Genomic DNA, 14,505 nt, shown 5'->3' on the forward strand with positions numbered 1-14,505 from the left:
ATTCCCTGTATGCTTACTCTAATACGAATCGGGGCCCCCGTACGATCATCGATCGCGGGTTTGGGGGCCAAATTCAACCGTTCGTGTTCTGAAACTAGCGGGTACCAATTCCGCAGGCACATCTCAGCTCACATCTCGACTCATACTTCGACTCACATCGTGAATCCTGCAAGATCCTGGCGGCCACGTTTTCGGAGATGGGAGGGATCCTGCCGGATTTGTCGTCCAGGCGAAAGGCGTCATCGGAGGAGAGTCTAAGGCGTCTGGCAGAATGAGTAACTTGAAGCGGCTTGGAAGTGAAGCTATACGAAATGGACGACCATAAAAGCAGAGGAGTCTGCTCGTGGCTTCAACTCAACTCTATCATCAAAGCAGCAACGCAGCAAGACAACAAACACAACACAGTCTTTCCCCTCAATCGTCTAGAATCCCCTAAGATTACACACCACTTGAGGACTTGTATCATTAGCATCTTTCTTGTTTAGCAATCGTTCAGCATCATGCAGTCCCAACAGATCATCATCTCCCATGCCGCCCGGCTTCTTCAACTTCCCCTTGAGAGCGTGGACCTGGAGTCCAGCTTCGTCAACCTGGGTGGCCATTCATTGCTTGCATTGGGGCTGGCCTCCGCATGTAAGCGCGACGGTATTGCCTTGACTATGGAGTCTATTCTCCTGAGCAGCAGCATGGCCGAGCTCGTGGCTTCCGCCGTTGTTGAGGGTTCAGTAACGACCCATGTGCCTGTCGTTTACCAACCTGCAACACCCCAGACACAGTCAGCCCCTGTCCAGAAGGATGTGCCTCGCAGCAACACAGCATCTGCCCTGACAGAAATGCAGATGTCATTTCTGCACAGCCACGAAACGACCCCGGGTTCCAACATGATCAACTTCTTCGAAACATACCAGACGGCCCACCTGCCTGTTATCAAAGCCGCCTGGCAGGCTGTCATCCAGACCGAGCCCATCTTCCGCATGTCGTTCGAGTCCGATGCCTGCCATGAAACACCGTCGGCACCTTTCACATGGAGGGAAACCGTGGTCGACTCGCAGGAAGCCTATGATGCTGCCATCGCGAGGGACGTTCACCCGGATACTATTCAGTGTGCATTTGAGGTTGTGACATTGCCTTCAGCAGGCATCAGCACGGTCATCTGGCGTGTCCACCACGCCTTTGTCGACGGCATGTCGGGTCAGCTTGTCTATGGCAAAGTCCGCGATGTCATCAACGGTCGTGCTATCACAGCCGGTGCCCCATTCAGCGAGGTGGCCAACCGACTTCGTGCCTTCCAGCAGGAACACCGCCAAAATCATCAGCAATTCTGGGCCCAGCAGCGGGAGAAGCATCCCCAGCCTGCCGGGGAACTCGTTCTTCCTCCAGTCCGTGAAGAGAAGCCTGCGGGTATCGACAATGTCACTTTCAATGTTCCCCTGGAAGAGATCTCCACTCGTGCTCGTCAAATTGGTGTCTCCCTGTCTGCCTGGTATCACGCTGCCTGGGCCATGGCACTCTCTCTGTATACCGACTCTGACTCTGTTGTGTTTGGCACCGTCCTGGCTGGTCGTAACCTGCCTATCGCAGGCATTGAGGATACCATTGGGCCGCTGATCAACGTCCTGCCCTTCCATGTGTCCATCGATCGCAAATTGTCGACTGCGGAGTATCTCCGTGCGGTGTTTGCCCACTCAGTCCAGCTGGCATCAGTACAGAGTTCCGTCCCGGATGACGGATACACCCGCAACTTCACCTCTGCGCTGGCGATGGAGTTCGAAATGCAGGCATCTGACAGTCACGCAGTCCGACCCGTGAACGAGTCATGGTTCCGCGTCGTGCCCGACACTCCGCTGTCGATCTACACGACTTACACTGGCACTCTGCGTTTGTGCTTCCGGCCACAACAGTTCCATCGTGAGGACATTCAGATGCTTGCAGACCACTTCCATCATGCACTGAATCTGCTTTTGTCTGAGCAGACCGTGGAGGGCTGCATGAAGAACATCCTGACCGACAACTGCAAGGAGACCCTCATGCAGATGGGGAACTGCCAGACTGACTCGACCTCCTTGTGCTCCATCCACGACGACCTCGTCACGCTCTTCGAACGCGCTGTCCGCGAGACTCCCAACGGCATCGCTGTGGAAAAGGCTGGCACTCAGTTGACATACGCGGAGATGGATCGACAGGCCAGCATCCTGGCTGCAAACTTGCAGATTCAACCTGGCGAAGTCGTCTGCGTCTTGGCCGACCGGTCCATCAACTGGATCGTTTCTATCTACGGCATTCTCAAGGCTGGTGGCGTCTACTCTGCCCAGGACCCTGGTCTGCCCGACCACATCCGCAACACCAACTTTCAGACAGCCGGTGGGAAGTTGTACCTCACGCCTGCCACGTCCCAGAAGCATCTTGCTCCCGAAGCATGTAACCTGTGCTACTCCGTCGAGGAACTGATCGCCAGTATCCCCGACAACTTCACTCCCCACCACCGCTCCGCCCCTCAGCCCGAAGACAACGCCTATCTGTGCTTCACCTCCGGCTCGACCGGTAAGCCGAAGGGAGTAATGTGCCACCACGCCGGTCTCGTAGCCTTCCAGAAAGACCTCGAGGTCCGACTCTTCGCCGGTCCTGGCCAGCGTATCTCCCAGCTCATGTCGCCCGCCTTTGACGGCAGCATCCACGAGATCTTCTCGGCTCTCTGCTACGGCGCTACTCTAGTACTGGCTGATGGTGCCGACACCTTTGCGCACCTGAAGAAGAGCAACGCTGCCATCCTGACCCCCTCGGTGGCCAAGATCCTCCTGCCTGAGCAGTTCCCCGAGCTGCGCACTGTCTACCTGGTCGGCGAACCCGTTCCACAGTACGTCAACGACGTCTGGTCCAGCACCACAACCCTCTACAACATGTACGGCCCTACCGAAGCCACCTGCGGTGCCACCATCCAACGTCTACTTCCCGGCCAGCCCGTCACCATCGGCGGACCTAACGCCACCACGCGCATCTACATCCTCGGCCAGAATGGACAGCTTCTCCCTCCCGGAGTGGTCGGCGAGATCTACTGCGCTGGTGTGCAGGTAGCCAACGGCTACATCGGTCGTCCTGAGTTGAACGCGGAGCGGTTCCTGCCCGACAACATCGTTGCACGTCCAGGCGAGAAGATGTACCGCACTGGAGACCGTGGCTACTTCAACCGTCTCGGTCAGGTCGAATGTCTCGGTCGCAATGATCGTCAGATCAAGCTGCGTGGCTACCGCACTGATCTGAATGATCTGGAAATCCGCGTGGCCACTGCTATTCCTGAGTCCACCGCTGTCGCTATTTGCCCCAAGGACGATTACCTCGTTGCCATGATCCAGCCAGAGACCCTCAAGGTCACCGATGTCCGCCAGCGTATGTCCCAGGTGCTGCCGGTGCACGCCATGCCCCGTCGCATTATGGTTGTCGACAAGTTCCCCATGACGCCTGCCGGCAAGCTCGACTACAAGGAGATCGCCAACCAGTGCACAGTGGTAGCTCAACCAGCCGCCAAGCGCACCCTCTCCAGCAAGACGGAGCACTCTCTTGCCGAGTTGTGGAAGGATCTCCTCTCGCTGGGCTCAGACAGCGATGCCCTCACCCCGGAATCCAACTTCGTCGAGCTGGGCGGCCACTCCGTCATGCAGCTGCGTCTCGCCAGCAGAGTCTCCCAGACCTTCGGGGTCAAGGTGCCCGTCCCACGCATCATCCAGGCCGCGAACCTCTCCGAGCTGGCCCAGACGGTGGACGGCCTCGTCTCCCAGATCTCCTCTACAGATGCATCGACCATCAAACCCCTCGGTCGCAACCGCGTCTCCCCCATTGAGCGGGAATGGCTGGAGAAGTACCAGCTCCAACTCGGCACGTCCGCCTTCAACGTCACCTTCGCCTGCAAGATTGACAGCACCAAGGTAGACAGCGAGCACCTCATCGCCTGCTGGAACGCCGTGCTCGCCCGCCACGACATCTTCCGCAGTCGCTCGCACCTCGACTACCGCGGCAAGGGACCCCGTCGCACCTATGCTCGCTACTGTCCGCAGGTCATGCGCGTCCACGGCTTCAACCTCTGGCGCGAAGCCAACAGACCCTTCCACCCTGATCGCCAGCACCCAATCAGAGTCATCGTCTCTAAGTCAATGATGCTCGTCGCCATGAGCCATCTCATCGCCGACCTCACCACCCTACAGGTCATTCTGGGCGAAGTGGTCCGTCTCTACCGCGGCGATGGCCTCGGCCCCGTGAAGCGGAACTACCACGAGACGACGCAATGGAGCACCCAAGCGACCGCCAACGAGCGCGACTGGTGGGCGCAATATCTCGGCAACACCACCGTCCAGCGGGAAGCCCTATACAGCATCCCCAACCTGACGCACCGCTCCAGCTACGGCGGGCAGACACACCTCGTCCGACTAAACCAGAGTCTCGCCACACAGGCCATTCAATACACCGAGACGAACAGCGTCACGCTGCATCAGCTAGCACTAGCCTCGGTGGCACTAGCCCTGCAGTCTCATCGCGACGACACGGACGTCGTCCTGGGCGGACCATACTTCAACCGCGGACAGGACGATCTCGACACGGTCGGATTGTTTCTAGAACCCATCCCTATTCGTATTCAGTTCTCGGCGTCGCGGGATCCGACCGCCGCATCGACCAAGTCGTTTGTTCGTGCCGTCCAACGGTCCAGCCAGTCGGCCATTGCGCATGCCATTCCATGGAACCAGCTGCTTGAGGCGGTGGGTGCTGCCGAGATGACTGATTTCCCGAACCATCCCTTGTTGGATGTCATGGTTACTTTCCATGATGATCGCTCGTCGCCGAAGTTACCGGTCGAGGGACTCGATCCGTTGGTTACGTATACGAAGGGGTCGAAGTTTGCGCTGTTGGTGGAGTTTTGTGCGATTTCTGATCGGACTATTTTGATGCGCCTGGAGCATGATACGGAGTGTATTGAGAAGGAGAGAATTCAGGGCGTGGAGAAGTTGATTTTGGAGGCGTTGGGTATGATTGTTTCTGGGCAGGGGTATGGGGCTATTAAGGAGAGGATGAGGGGGATGGCGGGTAGTCTTGGGGGAGAGAACAAGAAGGTGGAGAGGTACTTTGGGAAGAGATTGACTGAGCTGAGGAGTGAATAGTGGTTAGAATTGGCATGTTTCTAGATTGTGATGTTCTTATAGATTTGCTTTGGGTATGGAGTTCTGGATATAGAATGTCATGATTCTGCTATAGTTATTGCATGCTTTCCTGATCGGAATACACAAACTAGAAGTGGGCAAGAATTTGGATTTCATACTAGACAAACATAATAACTTCTGCTTCGGAAATACCAAAGGAACCCCTCACATTAGTATCTATTCACTGTTATTCAGTACTAAGCATCCCATCCCCCCCACATTCCCAATCACTGTACAGCAAAGGGACATCAAGCAACATCCCGCACATTTGCACTCGTATACCCACTGCTCGACACCCCCTCGGGAACCCAAAACAGCTGCCACACCGTCGAGACATTGGTATCCTTGACATAGAACGTATCAAACAGCTCCCCAGAGTCGGATTCATACATGATCCAGCCACCGTACCAGATCCACTGATCAGTTACGGCATCCGAGGGAGTGTCATCGCCCGTGAAGCCAACCTCGGTGACCTCGTCCGCGTTGGGGCGGATGTACAGCAGAGTATCATCAGGGAGGGTCACGCCCTCGGTGAGAGCTTCGGCGAAGACTTCGTCGGAGCTGTAGGTCACTGTGTGGGGTTAGTGCTGCAATGGGTCTTGAGGGGGTAAGGAAGGGGGTACTAACTGGTGATGTCAGTCACGACGGAGCCGTAGGTCCAGTCGGAGGCGGTGCCGAAGTAGGCCAGTCCTGATTCAGTTAACAACAGTGATAGTGGTAAAGTGAGAGGTGGTCTTACCATCGGCGTAGAATAACTTGACGGGTTCAGAGGTAAGTCCGTAGGCGTAGAGGGTGAAGTTGCCGTCGGGATTGCGCTTGACAAGGTCCCCTAGCGGACGCAGAGGGTTGGCAGCTACGCTGCCGATGGCAGCAAGGCCAGAGAGGACAGTAGTGGTGAATGATGCCTTCATTGTTGCTAATCGTATATCTGAGTGACTTTTAAGGAATTTGTTGGGTGGGCAATGTCCTTATATAGACGATTGTTCACCGGCAGCAGACACCCAGTGGGCAATACTTCTTCCGCAGTCATAGGCTTCCGTGATGATGCTAGACTAGCAGCCATCCTGGACGCGTCATCACAAAACTCGAGTTGGATGGAAGGAAGCCGAAGTGGAGGAGCCAAGGACCCTAGCCTTCAGCCTTATATCCACCCAACTGGATTTTCTTCAGCTAAATGGTAGCGACGGTAGTCTGAATCGTACTAAAACAGCCTAAGCCAGTTTAGCTTCTGCAGCATAGCTTCCCGAGTCATGGGCTAGGGCTTGTTTTGAGGCGAAGGAAGCAGCCGTTCATTCTAGCACTCTGCAGGATACGAGCTTGATTGTTGATACGAGCTTTGTCATGATTACTTCATGGATACACAGTAGATATTGTAGACTACGGAGTGGTGTGCTGAGTGATGTATGTAGAGACACTTCACCCACAACAGTCTTTACCCAAGATCGGAACAGGGGTTTAGGAATCCGGAAACCTTGCCTTAAACGCACGCATGCATGACCACCCAGCCACACTTTTGACAGCGCCTAAATACTCTGCTGGAGAAGCTGCATCGCCCAACACGCCTCCCGTTTGGGCTAATACTTGCTTAATCCGCGACCGTCGCTCATTGAGGTCCCTCAGCATGCGGCAAGGCGCGAACTCATCGTCGTCGACAATACTAGACGCTGCATGTTCCTCTAGGCTGATGGCGGGATCGTCCAGCAATTCCAGACGCAGTGCCTCCTCCGCCAGGGCGAGAATCCAATTGGAATCAAATGGGCCCTCTCGATGCGGCCACGCCCGAAGGAGCTTTATAGCTCTCCATCGAACGCAATAATCCCGACAAATCATGGCCCCATCGTACAATGGTGGAAGAACGCCCACGTCAATACTGATGGTGGGACGCTCAGGAAACCTGGCCATGATTGACTCAGCAAAGGAAACAATCTTGTCGAGGGCAGGCGTGAAGGCAGCCAGGGCAGCTTCGTTTCCTGCCAAGGGGGTTGTGTCCAGCGACACCATAAGAGCGAGGTATTGGAGATGAATCAATTCGGCACTTCGCTGCTCTTTGCGATCCAGAATATGGTAAGAGCTGCGGTAGAATGGCTCGAAGGATTGCCAAAACCGGGAGGCCAGGGACCGGGCCCGCAGCTGGCTCGATTGAATAATTGTGTAGTTGCGCGTGATTTCTTCCTTTGACATTCCCATACCTGATATCATAAAGCGATACGCCGCGCTTGTGACCAGGTTGAAGGCAGCACGAGCTTCCTTCAGGTTGGCGAAGCCGACCGCTGATGTCGGTCGCGACTGCCACTGGGTCGGCAAGGTATCGATGCATAGCAGAGGTCCCCCGACTCCATAGTGAGCGGAAATAATGTCCAGCTGTGCAAAGGCAGCCACCAGACATCGTTCCACTACGTCTTGGCGGGGCGTGGGTGCCACCAATTCTCGCTCTGCTTGAAGCTCGCGAAGGATGTGCAGGCCACTCTGGAGATGGGTAAAGGCACTGTCGTAGTGTCCCTGCAGCAGATCGGACAGAACGAAGAGCAAGCAGCAGAGGAGGGTGACGTTGCGCAATCGGGGATCAGGGGAGGCCCGGCGCCGGATGAGAATCTGAAAGGCACGGCCCAGCTGCTCCTGCGCAAAGCGCAGCCATGGACCTTGGCTCCTCCTAGGGAAGTTGGCAGCCAGGGGCATCCCTCTGGTCTCCGAGTCTTTGTGGATCGCACTGAGGGCCACAGTCGCATGATACACCGCTGGTTCCGACTGACCCATTTGCAGCACCAGATGCTGCCAGAGAGCGGAGTCAAACATCTCGCGGAAGGTGGGCGCTGTATGATGTTGGAAGTAGGAGAAACAGCGGCGTTCGTCGGAGGTAATGGTCCATCGGAAGCCACTTCCCAGGTCAGCGCTGATCTTGGTCCCTGAATTCTTCACCAAAGGCAGTCTCTGCACCTCGTAGCCATCGCATACGCGACCCGTGGAGGTACATCTGTGGCAGGCGTCTGGGGTTTCGTCACATTTCACGCGGCGAGCTCTGCCCCAAGTCAGTAGCGACGAGTGGGGACTTGGGTCATTTTCGTAGACTTACCGACAAGTGCGACATCCCGTTCTCGATCTCTTGCAGCCAGGTCGACGACGCGTAGAGTCTGAACGAAATGGAAGCAACGTGTTGGGATTGTCCATGCTCCTATGTACGGGAAGGCTCAGTTGAAGTGCGTTGTTCCGAATCGTGGCGATACGCGAGGGGTACGAAAAGAGGATTAACGCCTAGAAAGACGAAAATGGCTAACAGAGGATTGGCCAGCGGATTCCGTCTGAATTGTGATTGATCGGCATCCAGACATCCGCCGTCTAGTGCGGCCACTAACACCACCGCAGCAGGCTCGAAGGAAGTTAGTCCGCTTTAGTTTCTTCCTGGGGGATTATGGATCCGGGCGAAGCAGTGAGAGACAGATAGAATGCACATCATGGGATTACGATACAAAATGGGCTAAATCGAAGAGATCACAAAGTGGAGAGGAGAGGTGCATGGATTTCCTGCGCTGATAATCTTGTAGCTGTCGATCACAGCCCCTCAGGTTGGTTATACATATCGTCGTGCTCCTTTTCACGACCCTCCAAGCGTGTCAACTGCAGCCGCTTACTAGCCGACCGTAAGACACCGTCACGCGCATCAACCAACGGTCGCACCCACTGTTCAACCACTCCGGTATTCTTCTCCTTGTCAGCCTGAGTCTGCACGGGAAACCAAGTGTCGGCCAGACCCGTCGGCCACCCATTAATGTAGATATTCTCCCAGTTTCCGCGGGGCACCAGGTAGGTTTCATGGTAAATGGCCAGATGCGGATGGTCCTTAGCGATGCGAGCCCACCAGCGCACCCCTTCCATGTGGATCTCATCGTGGGCGAACTGATGGAGAGCAGCGTAGTCACGGAGGTAGAAGAGGGTCATAGACTCATTACCCGCTGCACTGTCGCTCTTCAGCCAGTGCGAGGAGCCCAATAGACCGTACTTGACAGGGTTGGCGCGCATGTCCCGTCGCATCTTATCGGCACTGTCGCCCAACTCCTTCATGCCTGGAGCGAGCAACCCGAGAGGATGGTGGCAGCGTGCACCCAAATGGAAGACCACGATAGACTCGCCCGCCGGTTCACTGCCAAAGTTGCCATCGGGCCGGGGATACTGAGCACTGCGCTTGATAGGAATGGATCCTGCCAGGTACCGGTTGGGGGTCAGGTGGCAGGCCATCAGCAGATGGTCGATGGTTCTGTAGAGGAGGATCGCCGCGGTCGGAAGCAGGGAGAGGGAACCAAGCAGGAGAAATGCACAGCCTTGCACGAGCCCGCCCAGGAGGAGCCACGAGGAGAGGGTAAGGTTGTCGCGAACCATGGGCGAGAAAGAGCTCGCGGAGTCGGGCAGGGGAGTCGGGCCATCGCCACGGTCGCGTGGGACAGCTCGGGGTGGGAGGAGCGGTTTGAAGGTAGCCATAGTGTGATGATGGGTAAATGGATGTCACTTGGGATATCACTGACTCCCATGTGGCTCAGGGTTGGATTTATAGGGCACTGAAACGTTGGGTCAGATGGCATCGGGCAGTGCCCATCCTTCGCTGACCTGTTCCACTTTTCCACTTAAGGCATTGATTGTTGGTGGCTGTGGCCGGGACCCCACAGGAGCAGACGGAGGGACAAATGACAGGCGCCTCGACCGTAAGCAATCCTGCGGATGGAAGTAAAAGGGATCCGCCCGTGAATCATGCCCAGCAAGTATTCCATCTTTTTCATTATCTGCGGGCGACAAGTGCGTTGGGGCTCTCGTATTCCGAAAGGCAGGCCACTCAGAGTGGATGGGTGGATCATGATGCACCGCTAAGAATAACAACTGTGTAGGGACAATGCAGGACTCTGGGAAAAGTAAGGGCATGATGAAAGATGAAGAAGAGCATGACGATGCGAATCATGAGGAACCAGTTACACCGCAGGAAATGGAATGCTGAACCGGTCCGGGAATCCAAGTATCCGGCATGTAGGTGGTACGGATGAAAAGTTACTTTTCTGATCCTTTCAAATCAAAAGAAACCCCTAAAGGTCCATTACCATGCACTGTGCAACGGTGGTTATTGGTTGGTCTATTTTTGTGCTACTTGCATGTCTGTACACGAGTATAACCAGTCAGTTTCGTTAGTGGATCCTCTGCTGATCCTCACAAGGCTTATCGGTCAGGCTTGCCTTGGTATCCGGCTGGGTGTGGTCCACTCTTGGGAAAAAGGTCCGTTCTGCTAAATTTACAGTCTACTGCTTCTGCTGATACACTCTTAAATAAGAGGACGCATGGTTGTCAGTTCATTAAGAACTCTTTAAGTCATTAAATAGGGTCTCTGTTCTCCCCCGATCGGTTTCCTCGGATAAATATTCTTCCGCTCTTGCCTCGGGCAGAGAGGGGATGGGCAGGAAATATATCATTTGGGACATATGAGTATATCAAACTCGTGCAAGGGCTTTCTGATATCTATATCCCAGACATATAGACCTTACCATGGTTGCAGTACATGCTGATATGCTTCAGGAGGCCCTCATGTTTGCAAGAATGTCATTCTCTTCTAGGAACTCCGCCCAGGACTGAAGGCGAAGACCTGGAATCTGCGTTGTGTCGATCAGTTCCCGTGTATTGATCAATTTTATTTAGGAGGCTTTACGTACTTCTTTGGCCTGGATGAATTCTGAGGCACCACACACATTCCCAAACTTCTCAAACATCAAGAGCTGCTCGGTATAATCCAGAGCAATCTCAGGAGATAGACCTTGACTCTCCAGCTTCTTTTGATGCTCATCGGGACTTATCACATGGTACATTGTCTGCAACCCATATTCTGGAATATTCTCCGTAAGTCCAACAGGTCATGTAACGCCAGATAGAAAGTTGGGTAGGCGTAGTTACTTTTACCAATCATGGCTTGCTTCTCTGCCTCTGAAATGGCTTCACTATAGAAAGCCACGGTCTTTGTGAAATAAGTGGCTCCATCTTCCAGGATCAGTCGGACAAGCTTGCCTGTGTCACGGATCGATCCGTTCGGCATGACAGTAGACGGGCTGTGCGGCAAGTACATATGATACACGCCTTGCGCATCCTAGAATCTCCTAGTAAGATTGTATGTCAAGTATCAAATATGTGGTAATTGGGTAAACGAGGTAGACCAACAGGCTGGGAGAGGTAGCGCTCGGGATGAGACAGACAGTTCTCAAAATAATTGGGAAAGAGCACAACCGTAGTCTTGCCCCACAACTCTGGATACTGCTGCTGTATGTAGTCTGCAACTAGACTCTTGCTCTTCCAGTGGTGGATGTTTTTCAAGATGCTCCCGGAAACCCTCTCAGGATCAGGGAGCGAGCTCCAAATAAAATGCTGGACGGTAGGGGTTTGAGCTGCGGCGTCTATAATGGTTCGGCCCTGGGTAGCTTCTGCCTTGGCTGACCGTGTTGCCCAAAAGTCTGTCATAGCAAAGATAGCATCGGCGCCCGTAAACGCCTGAAGAAGAACGTCGATGCCGGCATTTAGATCAAACGCCTGAACTTCTGCCCCAAGTTCTGCCAGCTCTTGTGCTGCTGGCTTGCTCGGATCGCGCGTCAAAGCCCTGACATGGTACAGGTCCGGGCTTTTCAAAAGCTCCCTAGCGACAGGACCTCCCTGTAAATGTATCAGCGGTCAGAGGAAGAATACTGCACTGTTTAGCAAGAGCTAAGCATGCAACGGACCTGTGAGCCTGTGGCGCCGATGACAACAACAGTGCGACGAGACATGGTGATAAAATGTATCGGAGACACGATGGAAGAAGGCTTCTACTGGTAAGATGTCAGAATATGATGGGAAAACTGAAAGATACTACTTAATACATGCTCACCGGTCAGATATATATAATGGTTGAATGAACTGGAGGGGCTGCTCATGTGTTCGGTCTTCGGCGTATCGGTCTCATCGGGGGCCCGAGAGGCTGGAAGGATGGAATGAATATACGAGATAATCAAGGTACATTGGCTCCGATTGAACAATCCGAATTATACCTAGATATGAACAAGCTTTGACACAAGAATGAAAATAGTTCCACCAGACATGGTGGTAAGCCATGGGCAATTGCGGAGTGGACAACAGGGTGAAGTTACTAGTAAATACCGAGAGTAGCACACAAGTAGTACTAGTCAGTTGTGATATATAAAGTTGAGTCGTAGTTTGCCGCAGGACAGCCAGAAGAAAGGCGCCTGGCTACCACAGCTCTTAGTACTACTAGTTGTGCATGTTCATCAGATGAAAATTTGAGACAGACCATCGTTTGATAATTGTTTACTGCTCTTCTCCTGCCGACTTTGTTGACAGAATTGACTGTCTTGGGGCGCATGCCTTTTATGCCTCAGGCATCAATGACGCCTGCCAGCTGCCAGTAATCTGTTCCGTAGATTTTTCTTGCCCTTTGCTCCCATCTCTCATCGGACGAAAAAAATAGAGTACTCATCTTCACTCAACGACATTCTTGTCAAACTGTGGAACTAAACCTCCCATCCCAGCTGTGCAGATTACAGCCGCGATGACCATCTCCGGATGGTACACAGGCGACCGCAGCGCAGCCAACCTGACGGTCGCAAAAGCCGCTCGGCAGCACAGGGATGTTTGTTATGACTATTCATGATCCCTCGAAAAACCCCTTATTTCCGTTGACCCCCAGATCTTTGCACCCATCCTACGATCTGTCTATCACTTATCTGAGTGCTGAAATAATTACAGCTTCATCATGGCGGCCAGTAACCTTTTGGCCTCTTTACTCAAGTATGCTTCTTTTTCGGCCGCCATCGCGGTCGGCTTATACGCGACGCTGTTGGCCCTACTGACAACGCAAACATTCCAATCCCACGTGGTGTATCTGCATGCCATCGAAATGACCTGGTTCAAGGACCTCAATGTTCCTGAAACCTTTGGCTTTCTACGCAATCAAGTCACCCCTTTTATAATTTCGACTCCTGATGGGGAGCAGCTTTACGCCTGGCACATCCTGCCCGTGGAACTGTACCGTCAACACGAACAATCCCTGGTCGCGGAGCCCGCAGGATTGGTCTCCAACATTACCTCCCGGCTCTCCTTCCAGCTTCTGCGCGACGATCCTGAAGCTCGTCTGATCTTGCACATGCATGGTGCCGGGGGCACAGTGGGTTCGGGATATCGCGTTCCTAACTACCGGGCGCTGTCCGCTGGCCAGCCGGAGAAAATCCACGTTCTCACTTTTGATTATCGGGGATTTGGGCGGAGTACTGGTCAACCCTCGGAGGCGGGCCTGATCACTGACGCCCGTGCGGTCGTCGACTGGGCCATGACGGTCGCTGGCATTCCCCCCTCTCGCATTCTCATCTTCGGTCAGTCTATGGGGACTGCAGTCAGCCTCGCCATCACCCGCGACCTTGCTGTCCAATTTCCACCCGTGGTATTTGCTGGTACCGTGCTGGTGGCCCCGTTTGTCGATGTTGTGACTTTGGTTTCAACCTATCGTGTGGCGGGCATCATTCCGATCCTGTCTCCACTTGCGCGCTTCCCATGGCTTTTCGAATCCCTGCAGCGCTTTATTCGGGACAACTGGCTGAGCAAGAATCGCATTGCCGAGTACGTACGGGCCAACGAAGTAAACAGGCAAAGATACTATCTTACCATCATCCATGCGGAAGACGACTACGACATCCCCTCGCACCACAGCCAAGCCGTGTTCTGGCATGCAGTCCGAGGAGCTGTACCTGGAGGCATCAGCTACGATGAGCTAGAGCTCAAGAAACCAGACACCAAAGTAGACCTTGGCGCTGCTGGTACTGTCGTGGAATGGAAGACCGACAATGGCATCATCCGGGAGCAGATCCTGAAGACTGGCTTGCATGATGCTATAATGGGGTACCCGGTAGTTACCATGGCCGTTATGCGGGCTTTCGAGTCGGTAAATCCGGCCTTCACGGGTCTGCTGCACGGAAACTAGGACGAACCGATGGACAGACATAATGTAGAGGCCACCCCGATGGACTGGAAGCACAGCTGAGCAGCCAATAAATTTTGCATACTTGTCGTCTTCATGTAGAACACTGTCAAACTTGAGCTACTTCTAGCTCATTTAGAGCAGCGGATAGTTGAACTACCACTTGCTATGGCTGCCAATAACACACGTCCGCAGACGTTCTAGTATCATTGCTAATTATAGCAACCAGCACCCATATGATCACGATGCGATTTATGTACCGTTAAAGCTCCTGGTACAAAAGTTAGAACAGTCCTCTCAATCGGTGGTCGCCCATGGTCTTCGAAGCGACCCAGGCTTTTC

General features: G+C 54.0%; 6 protein-coding genes across 6 annotated transcripts; 2 read left to right on the top strand and 4 right to left on the bottom strand.

Moving 5' to 3' along the window:
• Window positions 1–500: 500 nt before the first annotated feature.
• gliP (nonribosomal peptide synthetase gliP) lies at window positions 501–5,144 on the top strand (the record flags this gene model as incomplete). Its single annotated transcript, XM_035506556.1, has 1 exon — window positions 501–5,144. The coding sequence occupies one exon, from the start codon at window positions 501–503 to the stop codon at window positions 5,142–5,144; it is 4,644 nt and encodes a 1,547-aa protein (XP_035362449.1).
• Window positions 5,145–5,431: 287 nt separating this feature from the next.
• AtWU_11457 (transcription factor domain family protein) lies at window positions 5,432–6,094 on the bottom strand (the record flags this gene model as incomplete). The annotated part of the gene is made up of 3 exons (XM_035506557.1): window positions 5,432–5,754; window positions 5,811–5,873; window positions 5,923–6,094. The coding sequence occupies 3 exons, from the start codon at window positions 6,092–6,094 to the stop codon at window positions 5,432–5,434; spliced, it is 558 nt and encodes a 185-aa protein (XP_035362450.1).
• A 544-nt stretch (window positions 6,095–6,638) lies between these two features.
• AtWU_11458 (Zn(II)2Cys6 transcription factor) lies at window positions 6,639–8,348 on the bottom strand (the record flags this gene model as incomplete). Its single annotated transcript, XM_035506558.1, has 2 exons — window positions 6,639–8,199; window positions 8,254–8,348. The coding sequence occupies 2 exons, from the start codon at window positions 8,346–8,348 to the stop codon at window positions 6,639–6,641; spliced, it is 1,656 nt and encodes a 551-aa protein (XP_035362451.1).
• Window positions 8,349–8,729: 381 nt separating this feature from the next.
• Window positions 8,730–9,653, bottom strand: fmaE (monooxygenase fmaE; the record flags this gene model as incomplete). The annotated part of the gene is made up of 1 exon (XM_035506559.1): window positions 8,730–9,653. The coding sequence occupies one exon, from the start codon at window positions 9,651–9,653 to the stop codon at window positions 8,730–8,732; it is 924 nt and encodes a 307-aa protein (XP_035362452.1).
• A 1,073-nt stretch (window positions 9,654–10,726) lies between these two features.
• AtWU_11460 (NmrA/HSCARG family protein) lies at window positions 10,727–11,962 on the bottom strand (the record flags this gene model as incomplete). Its single annotated transcript, XM_035506560.1, has 5 exons — window positions 10,727–10,804; window positions 10,865–11,034; window positions 11,103–11,292; window positions 11,364–11,849; window positions 11,918–11,962. The coding sequence occupies 5 exons, from the start codon at window positions 11,960–11,962 to the stop codon at window positions 10,727–10,729; spliced, it is 969 nt and encodes a 322-aa protein (XP_035362453.1).
• Window positions 11,963–12,945: 983 nt separating this feature from the next.
• Window positions 12,946–14,166, top strand: AtWU_11461 (alpha/beta hydrolase; the record flags this gene model as incomplete). Its single annotated transcript, XM_035506561.1, has 1 exon — window positions 12,946–14,166. One exon carries the CDS (start codon window positions 12,946–12,948, stop codon window positions 14,164–14,166), a length of 1,221 nt encoding a protein of 406 aa, XP_035362454.1.
• Between the last annotated feature and the right edge of the window lie 339 nt (window positions 14,167–14,505).

Source organism: Aspergillus tubingensis (assembly GCF_013340325.1).
Source record: "Aspergillus tubingensis WU-2223L DNA, scaffold_15, whole genome shotgun sequence".
Lineage (NCBI taxonomy): Eukaryota > Fungi > Ascomycota > Eurotiomycetes > Eurotiales > Aspergillaceae > Aspergillus > Aspergillus tubingensis.